The 12,382-nt window shown below is 55.4% G+C and overlaps 1 protein-coding gene across 1 annotated transcript; it reads left to right on the forward strand.

The window, feature by feature from the left end:
- The first annotated feature begins 1,260 nt into the window (after positions 1 to 1,260).
- LRRC3C (leucine rich repeat containing 3C) lies at positions 1,261 to 7,986 on the forward strand. Its single transcript, XM_075559648.1, has 2 exons — positions 1,261 to 1,358; positions 7,185 to 7,986. The coding sequence occupies exons 1-2, from the start codon at positions 1,261 to 1,263 to the stop codon at positions 7,984 to 7,986; spliced, it is 900 nt and encodes a 299-aa protein (XP_075415763.1).
- The last annotated feature ends 4,396 nt before the right edge of the window (positions 7,987 to 12,382 follow it).

A 12,382-nucleotide genomic window follows, 5' to 3' on the forward strand; every position in this document is an offset into this window, starting at 1 on the left:
AGCTCAGAGTGGCCCGATGATCACTGATGATCCAGGAAGAAGATCAAGAATGCCTTTTTTTTTTAAGATCCTAAGCCTTTTATTTTAAGTGCACATAAAACTAAAGCTTATCAAATATGTCATCTAAGTATGATTGTTCTTTTCATCAGTGATCCCAATCCAAAGCAAAACAGCAGTGGAAAATGTGGAAAAAAGACGTCCGTGGAGGCTGATGTTCGGAGCATCAGAAGCCATGCAGGGGTTATCCAGGCTGGTTGTTGCTGGAGCCCCCGCAGTTTCCAGAGGGCCCCAGGAAAGCCGGGGGGAGGGGTTGCAGAGTGGCACCAGGAAAGATTTCAAGATCCGAACCACTCCAGAGGCCCCCTGAAAGGCAAGGCCTCTGCTGACCACACTCTGGTCACCAGCTCAGAGGAAGGCCAGAGAGTAGGAGCTGGATGGAAAACAGTTAAGAGCCACAGGCCTCGGGACGGGGACAGGGAGGGCCCAAGAATAGACCCTGGATGCCCCCACCCCCACCCCCGGTCCTCGTCTGGCCTCAGTGGACCTGTCTCATCAGGGAGTGGGGCAGGTGGTCACACAGGAGGCCGTGAAAGAAAGCAGACTGCTTCTTGGCGGTCTCCAGGTTGACCCTGGGCTCCCTGTGCTGGCCTGTGTCCACAGGAGTGACCCAGGGTGCCCGAGAGCCCCTTGGGGTGTGTGCCTCTTGAACCAAAGCTTTCCGGATGAAGTCCTTGGCCACTTCACTGGTCTGGCCGACGAGTTCTTCATCAAAGTCCTAATGCGCTGCTGGGATATTTGCCAGCATTTCTGCCCCCATGTCTCCCAGGGAAGGGGACGCTCCACTCAGGGGGACGTCGGTGATGACACTAAGGGTCCCCAGATTGGCCTCCAGCCCCAGGGGCTCATCAGTCACAATTTCTGGAGCAACACATTCCGGCAAAGATGTTCATAGACCCACCTTTGGGCTCCCTCCTATTTCGAGAGCCGGGCAACGCTGAATGTGTGGCCCGGGCAGGCTCTCGTCTAACAGCAGGGTTTGCCGGCTTCTTCGCCAGCCATGCAGCGCAAGAGCCCGCTGCCTGCATTTCCCTGAATGCCTCGGCCTGGCCTGTGGCCTTGTGAACTGTGGCCTCTTCCCTCTGCTGATTCCTGGCAACCCGGTGGAACTCTACACAAACGCCGCTTCCAGCTGATGGACAGCTCGCCAACGCTGCCCACGATTCTCCCGGGGCTGCCCAGTTCCTTGCCCCCACGCCTGTTATGGCAGATGCCACACGGACACCGCGCTGCATCGAGGAGACAAAGATCTACCTGTCTGTGTCTCCCTGCACATTAGCGCTTCTCGACTCCGTCTGCAGGTAAGAATACACGGGAACCTTTGTGACATACTAATGCCCAGACCCCACCCACAGAGATTTCCACTGGCCCAGGGGACGCCCAAGCGTAAAGAATTTGATAAGACCCTTGAAGTGATTCTAATGAGCAAGTTCCGAGGGAGAAAGATTTAAAGAGTTACAGGGGGGCAGGGAGAACAAGGACTGATGGTGATTACACAACTCATTTTAAAGGCGGTTCAGCCATTGTGTGGGTGGGTGGGTGGGGTCCTAAAATTGATTGTGGTAACGATTGTACAGCTCTTGATATGATTGAGCTATTGAATGCGGTGATGTGTGGATCGAGTGCCAATAACACTGCTAGAAACAACAACAACAAGAGTTTCCAGTGCTGGAGACCCTGAGAGTCCATCCTGTCCCCATCCCATAGGAATGCTTGTGTCCGAATCGACTGGGGAGCACGGGTTGGTTTGATTTTTGGAGACAGACCAGCACATTCAGAACAGAACCCGTTCTTCGTATTCAACGTAATGGTCCGTCAACACGGTGCTTGGAGCCTAATGAGTGCATGATAGAGAGGAAGTTCAACTCCAATCTCTCCCAACTCCCCACCCTGCACTCTGTACTGTCCTGACTGTGGGTCACCCTGTCCCCATAGTTTTCCCTCCTTACTGAGCACTGAGACCCGCTGCTAACCACCCAAAAGAGGAAGGGGCCTTCCTTTGTAAGTATGAGGAGACTGGATTGGGGAGCAAGTAGGGCTCGCTCCCTGCTGCACACTGAGCTTCCAGATCAGACCAGTCTGTGTGTGCTGCGTAACAGCCATGTCTCTTAGTTGACAGAGTCAGGAACAGAGTCCTAGCTCCCAGATGATGACTCATCATGGCACTTTGAATGTATGCCGCTTTCCACAGTCCTAGCGGCAGGCTCCTGAAAGGACTCACTATACTTCTTCTGAGTCTCCCAATCCAGGCCTTTGACCGAATCCCCCACCCCAGTTATCATTATGGTAAACCAAGACTTTGTAACCTCAGCTCTGCTCCGAGTTCTCTTCACCCACTGTGCCTGAACCTATTTGAACCGGTTCAAAACCTGGTGAAATGCACAGCATACTGAGAGCATTTTTGCTTCTCCTCCTGGAGAACTGGGTGGTGCCTGGCTTCCATCACTGAATGGTGCCATCAAAGATTCCACAGGAGAATCCCAATCCATCAAAAGGGAGAAATGTGGAACAGAACTGCAAATCTGCCTGAAATCTAATCTTCCTGGAGTCGTTGACATTGGACCACTCACAGAACGATTGTCCTGAGATAATGTGTGAAGCTTCAGCCACAAATGTCCCCCGGAAGTCACCTTTAAACCAAACAATAGGTCAGCTTCACCCGTGGAGAAGGTCTGCCTGGAGCAGTGTTCGCAGGTGAGGACTCTGTACAGGATTCAGGGGGCAGCCACTCAGAGACTAGAGAGATAAGGCACGGCACAGCGACTTCCCGTGACCGGGGTAGAAACGGCTGGTGGTGAATATTCTCAGCAACCAAAAGAACGAGTTAAAAACAAAACAAAACAAAAAAGGTTGTTTCCCTCTCCTGCTTGAGAGCAGCTGCCCCTATCTTATCTGACTTCGTGGACACACATGAGTCTGAGAAATGGCCCCGTTGACATCCTGAGGATGAGTCAGTGTTTTGTACATCTCCCTAGGTGACATCATTCAGTATCCTGCCATCCGGTCTGGGTCTGGCCCCCATGACACTCTTCAACCTGCTGTCCAAAGGTCACCCGGTGCTCGCGTCATCGGCACGCGCCCTGTGCAGTCAGTCACCCGGGCCCTCGCAGGTAGATGTGCTGTGAACCTTCTTGACAGCTTTCATACCCGGGGCCCAGAATTTTCACTTTTCACAAAGCCCCGCCAATGACATGGGCCAGTCCTGGTCACCGTCATCTCCGTACCCGGCAATGTGCTCCTTCTCAGCAGTGTTCCAGCGTCTGAGACTTCCGCCTCTCTTAAGAGAGTCCTCTCGGGTCTGCGGGACATCCTGTCTCCCTTCTCCTCTTCCTCTCTGACCTACTGGGCACAGTGCAGAGGTTGATGCAATGGTCAAAGAGCAAGAAAGCCAGGGTCCTGGCAAGGGCAGCATAAAGGCAGAGGCGGAGGAGAGGCCTGGCATGGCGTAAGAGGGGGTTAGAGAACAAATCAGTCAGGCCACTGACTCACTGTGTAGCCCTGGTGATATTCCTTCCCTAGGCCTCAGTTTACACTCTAAGAGGGTCGGACTAGACTAGATAGAGGTCGTCTCAAAGAGCTATTCCAGCCCCGTCATCCCTTGTGACGCTTAGTCCCAGTGCCAAACTGTCAAGGGTGCAGGTAGGATGGTGAGGTGCCACAAGAGACTGAGTTATGCGGTGGTCAAGGCAGTGGGTGGTTGGGCCTAAAAGTCAAGGGTGCTGGAGAGGATAAGGTAAGGAAGGAATGAGTCATGTACAGGAGTGTTAGCAGCAACCCTTCCTTGTCAGTCCTCCTCCTACAGAGCACAGAAAGGAAAAACCTGAGGGGACAGCCAGATGAATGGGCATAACATAGCTCATCAAAACAAGGGCTGGCACACTTTGGTAAACAGCATCTGGGGCATGAAAGGCTGATCAGCTACGTTACAGCTGTTCATCTCTTTCTGTCTGGAGCAGAGGAGAGCCCAGCAAATCAGAGACTCAGGATGCAGTAGTCCACGGGATGAATGCCTCACATGCACCACAGCCCCCTCCAGCTTGAGACCAGAAGCACTAGATGGTGCCCTGCTACCACTACCAGGCATTCTGACCAGGTACACAGAGCAGGCCACCTAACACAGGAGGAAATGTGCAACAACGAACTAACCTTACTGGACTGATAAGCCCTAGGAAAATCCATGACACTATTGCCCTACGACAACCTTTTAACACAGGACTGCAGCCACTCCCAGAGGCCACCTTTCAGCTTGTTGTTGTTGTTTGGTGCTAGTGAGTCAGTTCTGACCCATCATGACCCAGTACCGACAGAACAAAATATTGCACAGTCCTGCGCCATCGTGCAACTGGCCTATTAAAACAAAAAATCACAGGGATGTGCTCCTCAGAGCAACCAACTCCCCGGGACCAATGTGTGCCCCAAACCAAGATCAGAAGGCAAGGCAAGGAGGGGTAGGGAGACTAGAGGGGTGGAGATGGAAGAGCAGTGTGGGAGTGGGAGTGTGCCGACATCGTGGGGGCAACAAGGATGCTATGGAAATGTTTTCATATAAATTATTGAATCGGGAACTAATTTCCTTTGTGAACTTTCACCCCCAAACACAGTAAAATGTCCAAAAGAATCCATGAGGCTGACCCGGGTGCTGCTCTCTTACAGGAAGGTCAGAGCCCGTTCCGGAAGATAACAATCGAGAGCCTTTCGCCATCTGCACCTCGCGCAACCCTCAACCGCCAAGGCATCGGGCTCTGTATTTGCACGCACAGCCAAGAGCGCTCAGTGGGGTGGCTGGGGTGCCCAAAGCCACCCCTTCCGGCTTCAAATCCTTTCTTCCCACGGCTCAGTGCGGGTCAGGGAACAGTCTGCAAATGAGTGGCAAAGTGTGATCAGGAAGCCTGAGAAATAAGATGTCTCCGTCTCCAGGCCCCCCTCCTCTTATCGCCCGGTATGCAGGACAGTACCACCTTGGGCGTCCATGGGAAACTCAGACTTCAGGCCCCTTGAAGAAGCCCTTCTGGTCCTGCGAGGGCGGGGGGGAGTGATGAGTGAGTGAGTGTGTCAGTTAGTGTGTGAGTGGGTGAGTGAGTGAATGAGTGTCAGTGAGTGGGTAAGTGGGTGAATGAGTGTGTGCGTGGTGTAAGTGAAGGAGTGAGTGTAGGAGTGAGTGAGTGAGTGAGTGAATGAGTGAGTTAGTGAATGAATATATGAGTATGTGTGTAAATGAGTGTGTGTGAGTGTGTGAGAGAGTGAGTGAGTGTGTGAGTGAGTTAGTGAGAGAGTATGTGTGTGAATGAATGTGTGAATGAGTGTGAGTGAGTGAGTATATATGTGAGTGAGTATGTGTGTGAGTGAGTGTGAATTAGTGTGTGAGTTAGAGAGTGAGTGTGTGAGAGAGTGAGTATGTGTGTGTGAGTGTGTGAGTAAGTGAGAGTGTGTGAGTGTGAGTGAATGAGTATGTGTGTGTGAGTATGTGTGTGTGAGTGTGTGAGAGAGAGAGTGAGTGAGAGTGTGTGTGTGAGTGTGTGAGTGAATGAGTATGTGTGTGTGAGTGAGTGTGTGAGAGTGAATGAGTGAGTGCGTGAGTGAGTAAGTGAGAGAGTGAGTGTGTGAGTGTGTGAGTGAGTGAGTATGTGTGTGAACGGGTATGTGAGTGAGTGAGTGAGTGAGTGTGTGAGTGAGTGAGTAAGTGAGAGTGTGTGTGTGAGTGAGTGCGTGAGTGAGTGAATGAGTATGTGTGTGAACGGGTATGTGAGTGAGTGAGTAAGTGAGAGAGTGAGTGTGTGAGTGTGTGAGTGAGTGAGTAAGTGAGAGTGTGTGTGTGAGTGAGTGCGTGAGTGAGTGAATGAGTATGTGTGTGAACGGGTATGTGAGTGAGTGAGTAAGTGAGAGAGTGAGTGTGTGAGTGTGTGAGTGAGTGAGTAAGTGAGAGTGTGTGTGTGAGTGAGTGCGTGAGTGAGTGAATGAGTATGTGTGTGTGAATGAGTGTGTGAGAGTGAATGAGTGAGTGCGTGAGTGAGAGAGTGTGTGGGTATCAACAACAGCGGTGAACAAACAAAAGTTGGACCACAGCGCCCCCTGGCAGGGAGAGTACCGGCCACCCCATGAGAAAGGTGGGGTGAGAAAGGAGGGAGACACCATTTCCAAGGCAAAGGTCTGCTCACCATTGGAGAAGGTGCCACAGACACCATGGAAGAGCAGAGGAGAGTGGAGGGGGCACTGGAGTTGGGGGACAAAGGTCACAGGAGGCAAGGGCACGGCACAGGGCCAGGCCAGTTGTGTCCTACCCCTGAAGGCCTATCAAGCAGAGATCAAGGGAGAGGGTTGGCGGTGTGTCTGCCTCAGCCCTGCTTAGAGGGACGATGGAAGAAGCCTCACCAGGGTCTCGAGGGAAAATGGGGTCAGCATGGTCTCCCCACGACTGTTATCAGATACTGGCATCTGCCCTCCCTTGGCATCGCTGGCCAGGCCACGGCTCAGCTATCTGACACCTGGCCCCAGAGTCATATGCCAGGAAACCCAACTCTCCTGAGCCCCAACTTCCAGCAGCCCAGCAAGCAGGGTTTCTGGAGGAGGAAGCGGGTCTCCTGAGGCACGCTTCAGGGAGGGATCTCCCTTCATCAGCAGGGGTGAGAGGCTGGCAGGAGGGGGAGAGGATGGGGGAGGGTATACTGGGGCAGGCAGAGGGCAGGTGCCCCAGGAAAGGGGATGCTAGGCATAGAGGCTGGGGGGCTAAGGTGCATCCTGTCCAGTGACTGCCCTCCTCCCGATCTCTTTGTCCCCTCTGCCTGTCTGGCCAGGAACGCTGTGGGAAGGGGACTATTCCCACGACAGACCTCAAGCCCTGAGAGGCAGAAAGTTAACTAAAGCCCCAGACCCAGAATGGCCGGCAGGGCCTTGGTCCACAGGTCAAGGTCAAGACCCAGAGGGGTCTCGGCACCAGAGGATCCCTTTATGAAGGGTCCTCCTGGGGGGGTCCTAGGCCAGGAACCCAAGGGGGCACTGGTGCCTGAGAAAGCCCCCGAAGAAGGGGCCCAGCCTAAGGGATGCCTGAGAGAGGGCTGGGGAGAGGAGACCCACTCGGGGATGGCATTCTCTTTGCTCACTCTTCCTCTCGGGGGCCTTTTCTTCCCCAGGTTCTACTCCACTCCAGGACGATGCCAACCTATGGCCACGCTCCCAATACTCGGTCACCTCCTGCCCCTCCTGCTGGTGATAGGCACACGGGGCACTGCGCCCAGCCCCCAGTCAGCTCCCCAGGGATGCTACAGGGCAGAGGAGGCTGGTGAGCGGACGTTCCGTTGCAGCCAGGCAGGGCTGAGCGCCGTGCCCTCTGGCATTCCCAATGACACCCGAAAGCTCTACCTGGATGCCAACCAGCTGGCATCGGTGCCAGCCGGTGCCTTCCAGCACCTGCTTGTCTTAGAGGAGCTGGATCTGTCCCATAATGTCATTGCCCACCTCTCAGGGGCCTCCTTCCAGGGTCTGGCGGGCACACTGCGCCACCTCGATCTCTCTGCCAACCAGCTGGCATGGGTGCCCCTGGAGGCCTTCATTGGGCTGCAGGTCCAAGTGAACCTGTCCGCCAACCCGTGGCACTGTGACTGCGCCCTCCAGGAGGTGCTGAGGAGGGTGAGGCTCATGCCCGGCACGGCGACAGGCATCGTGTGTGGCCCCGGCGCGCGGTCAGATCTCGTGGGACAGGAGTTCTTGCCACTGGCCGAGGAGGAAGAGCTGTGTGGGCCGGGGCCAGGTGGAACCCAGCGGAGCACCGACGTGGCTCTGCTGGTCACCATGGGGGGCTGGCTCGTGCTGGTGGTGGCCTACCTGGCCCACTACGTGTGGCAGAACCGAGATGAGGCCCGGCGCCCCCAGAAGCCGGCCGCGACACTGCCCGTTCGCTCAGAGGACTCGTCCACTCTCAGCACAGTAATCTGATGGTCAGGGAACAGGCCCCCTGGCCCCAAAGTCCACCCTCCTATCCCTCTGCGATCTCCTTGCCCTGAGTCTTCTGCTATGTCACCCCAACCCCCTCTCCTGCCTTTGTCTCCTTTAAATAACTGATCTCACACCAGGGCCATTGTGCCTGGACTGTGCTACACCCAGCGCACACCAAGCTCCCGAGTCCCCAGACCTGGAGGGGCAGCAGACCCTCCTGGAGAGAATGATGGCGAGGGGAGGAGGGAGCTGTGGAGCACTGAGGAGGGAGCCTCCACCCCGCCGAGGGTGACCACAACATAGCCGACACACTGAAGGCCTTTGAACTGACTCTTAAGCAGTGCAGAGGGCAGAAAAGAGGGACGAGTGCAGAGGCCAGGAGAGTGGGAACAACGGGCAGGACCTGCCACAGTGTGGGGATAGAGGAACCAACTGTGGTGGGAGAATGGGGCGACTGAGCTAGGGTGCCACCAGAAAGGTGAGGTGTGGCCTTGTGGGTGCCTCCTTGCTTCCCCTCTGTCCCCCTGCCTCCACGGAGAGCTGCCACACCCTCACAATACCTTCCTGCCCCCCCCCGACTCCTCTCCTGGTGCCCTCTAGAGGAGACCCCCTAGTTCAGGGCTTCTTGACAATACCCCATCTCTCTTTGTGTCCTCTTGATATATTGAAGAGCTCCCTGAGTGCCCATCCCTTGGGGGGAAGTGATCTCCTCCTGACCGATCTGGGGAGTGGTGACCCCCCAGAACTGCATTGAACAACCCAATAAAGTCACCTCCGTGAACGTTGATCCCTTCGTCATTGGTCATTTTCTTGAACTTGTGCGACCTCGTAGCAAGAAGGGGTGGGAGGGGTGTTGGACTCTCCCTCTCCTCCTCCATCACCCCTGGTTGGGGGCGGGGGTGCTGGGGGTGCCTGCTGTCTGGATGTGGAGTTCAAGTACAAGAGAAGCCAGGGCCCGCCATTCATAGAAAGGGGTGGGAGCGGGAGGGGGTGTGGTGGGAGGACAAATAGGGAGGGAAGCATGAACATCCAGACATCTTGACATCGTTCCCTTGCTCTCCAGCCTGCTGGCCCAGGCAGCCTCTCTTGGACCGGGGGAGCAGGAGAGGGGTGTAAGAGGCACAGGGCAGCTGCTGCCCTCTTGACAACCTGCCCTTTCACTCTCTGGGAGTCTGAACAGGATGTGGGAAGGACCCCATGGTCACAAAAGAATTCTGGAGGTGGGAGGGGAGACTGCATTGGTTGAAGGAGAACGTTACATGAGATCTCTCTGTACTCCAATCAGCGTCTCAAGCAGGGACACACACCTGCAGGTGGACCCGCCCACCACCACGTGGTTTCCATGGAGAGCTTCTTTGGAGAAGCTCATCAGAGTCTCCATAGAAAGTGGAGATAAGAACCACTCAGTCGGGCTCCACCCAGCCTGGGGCAGAGGTCTGTGGGTGGACTCCCAAGAAGTGGTAGGGAGGAGTCTAAGGCTTCCCTTGGACTCTCGGCCCCATCCCACTTTCTTGACTGCTTCCCAGCTGCTCCCCCACACGACACCTTCCACTGCGTGCCCCCTCTGATCCCTGAGGCCACGCCTTCTCCCCCTCCTCTCCAATTTGAGTTCTCTGGTATACAGAAAGCCTACCTCAATCCTCTGCTCTCAACATACATGGGCTTCCCACCTCTAGGGATGGAGGCGCAGAGACAAGGGAAAGGACTCGAGGGGGAAGTTTCATGTGGCAACTTTGACACACATACCCCAGTCACACCCCAGCCTGGGCCTTAGACTCCAGCCCCATCCCTATCAAAGTCCCCATCATCCCTCCCAGAGACTCTCAGCGTCTGCCCCACTCTGCTTACCCGCCCTCTACTGGAATCCGGTTGAGACACATCACCTGGGGATCTGGGAAACAGACACACCTTTGGGAGAGGGGCGGAGGGGGACAGGAGGCGGTGCCCCCCACCCCTCACTGGTGCCCGGGAAATCCTGGAGCCTCCTTGGGCCCCCTGCCATCTGAGCAGCAGAGGTCACGCTACAAATCTGCAGGGAGCTGCTTGCCCATCTCTGATACCCAGTCCCGGTTCTCAGAGGTGAGTTCCGGGTGGGAAAGGGTCCAGTCTGTTCAGCTTGGACTGGAGTTCAGACGGGAAGGACTCTGGAGAATGGAGAGCAAGGGGCCCACCAGTCATCCCCAAGGCCTCCTTGCTCGCCCTGGGAGAGGGAGGAGAGTAGGGAGTAAGTAGAGGTGGGAGTTAGGGGCGGGGGTGGGGGTCTTTGCACTGCCTAGGAAGAGACCCCTGCACCACAGCCAACAGAAGTCTCTGAGTTAGGAGTTCTGTGAGAAGCTGGAGCTCCAGCTCCCCGCCCCCCAACTCCAAGTGAAGCTGAGTGTTCTCTGCACACCCTAACTCTAGACGGGCTTGTCCATCCCCTGGGCAGGCAGGGGCAGGGGGGCGGGGATGACTTCCACCCTTGCCTCAGCTCAGTCAGAGATCCTGGGACCCGTGACCCAAGCAACCACCCAGGCCCTGGTGAAGAAGCTGGATCCTGAGGGGCCCTCATCCCAGTGAACTGCCCCATGGGTTGTGGGCCGGCCTGCTGCAGAAGAAAAGAAAGAGTCCGTTCCTCTGGGGGATCGAATACATGGAGACTGGAGTCGCCCTCCAGGATGTGCTGAATCAGCCAGAAAAATGCCAGGGACTAAGAGAGCCAGGCCAGGTTCCTGGTCCACCTCTGAGGCAAGAGACCGGCACACACGCCCCAAACCTGTGAGCCCTAGCTGCATCCACTGGTGGCATCCCTCAGACATGGGACTGGGGGTGGGGAGCGGGGGGCAGGGAGCGGGGACAAGAGAGGTTCCTCACCCCTTGCATATCAGCTGCTTCTTGCACAACAGAGCAGAGGCCAGTGGGGTCAGAGAAAGCAGACATCAGCCCTGGGAAGTCTCCAGTCTGATAGAAGAGACCTGAACCGAGCTCTCAGGGAATGCCTAGACTCGTGAGAAAAATAAGATACCTTCCTTTACACCCCCATCCAGGGGGATGAACGACAGAAACCAGAGGGGGAGACAGTGGTCGGCCTGAGATTTGAAAATTATGAACAATCTATAAATTATCAAGGGGCCATGAGGGATGGGGGAGGAAGGGGGGGAGAGGAGCTGATCCCAAGGGCTCAATGGAAAGTAAATGTCTAGAAAAGAGTGATGGAATCTATGTACAAATATGTCGGATACAATTGATGTCTGGATGGTAATAAGAATTGTAATATCCCCCAATAAAATGATCTAAAAAAAAGAGATCCTTCTTCTTTGGGGAGTTCCCAGCTGGATGAGACCAAGACATCCGCCAAACCCAAAGAATTAAGCTACAAAGCCTACCCTTCTTCACCGAAAGAGTCACGTGCACACTGAGAACTGGAGTTGAGGAGCAGGTAAGGAAAGAACCCTTTCTTGTCTTGGGGTCTCGGCAGGTGACTGAAGAAACGTCTGCATCAGAAACAAATGCAGTTCAGCCAGCTTGTTGGAGCTGCTGGCCCTGGGTCGGCCGCCCAGCGTGTAACCTACAGCAACACACACACACACACACGCCTCCGTGCTGCCAAAACAGATGCTCCCACCAGCCTACTCATCCATCAGACAGCCGCCCATTGAGGCCCTAGTAGGGGCCAGGCCCTGCTACGATCATAAAACCGGACGGGCTAGAGTCACAGCCCAGGGTGACAACGGTGTGCACGGGAGCGGAGCACTCCCTGAGGGGGGCGGGGGATTGAAGGGCAGCATCTAAAGCAAGCGAAGACTAAGGTTCATGGACAAGGGGCTTCACCAAGGTCCTGGAAAAGTGGAAGTAAAAGAGAACAGAATTTCCCCACAAACGTTTTGAAGCACTCCCGGGGCACCCACCGCGTGCTCTTGCTCCACACCTCCTTATGGTTGTTGGCAAGCTCCGGTTTCCACCTGTAAGACGGAGGAGAACCGGTGCGTTTCAACTGAAACGAAAAGGCATAGGACAGTCACCATTTCTGATACCACGTGCGACAGCTGTGGAGACAAGCGACGGACCAACGTATGTACAAGAACTCAAAAGCGGGCCCTTGAATGTGTCCTCCGTGGTCCTCCAGGGCCACATGGTCCTCCTCCCCACCCCCCACCTCCGAGAGGCCCTGTGGGCGTTGGCAAGATAGGGAATCTCTATCACGGTGACTTTGGGTCATCTGCAAAAAGGGCTGGCTGTCCAGCGTCCCCTCTCAGGTGACACCAGGAAGCGCTTCCTGAACTAAGTATCGCGGGACAATGACCGCTAGAAAGTGCTGGCTAGGCCTGGCTGACCCTGGGGCCCTTCAGCTCCCTGATGTCCCATTGAAGATGGTTCAGGGCTGCTGACCCTCGGCCTCAAGATATCCTGGTTCTTC

This window comes from Tenrec ecaudatus, chromosome 10 (genome assembly GCF_050624435.1).
Source record: "Tenrec ecaudatus isolate mTenEca1 chromosome 10, mTenEca1.hap1, whole genome shotgun sequence".
Lineage (NCBI taxonomy): Eukaryota > Metazoa > Chordata > Mammalia > Afrosoricida > Tenrecidae > Tenrec > Tenrec ecaudatus.

Coding starts and splice junctions, on each gene's coding strand:
- LRRC3C (XM_075559648.1), top strand. CDS start 1,261: ATGGCAGATGCCACACGGACACCGCGCTGCATCGAGGAGACAAAGATC. Junction 1,359..7,184: donor CTTCTCGACTCCGTCTGCAG/GTAAGAATACAC, acceptor TTTCTTCCCCAG/GTTCTACTCCACTCCAGGAC.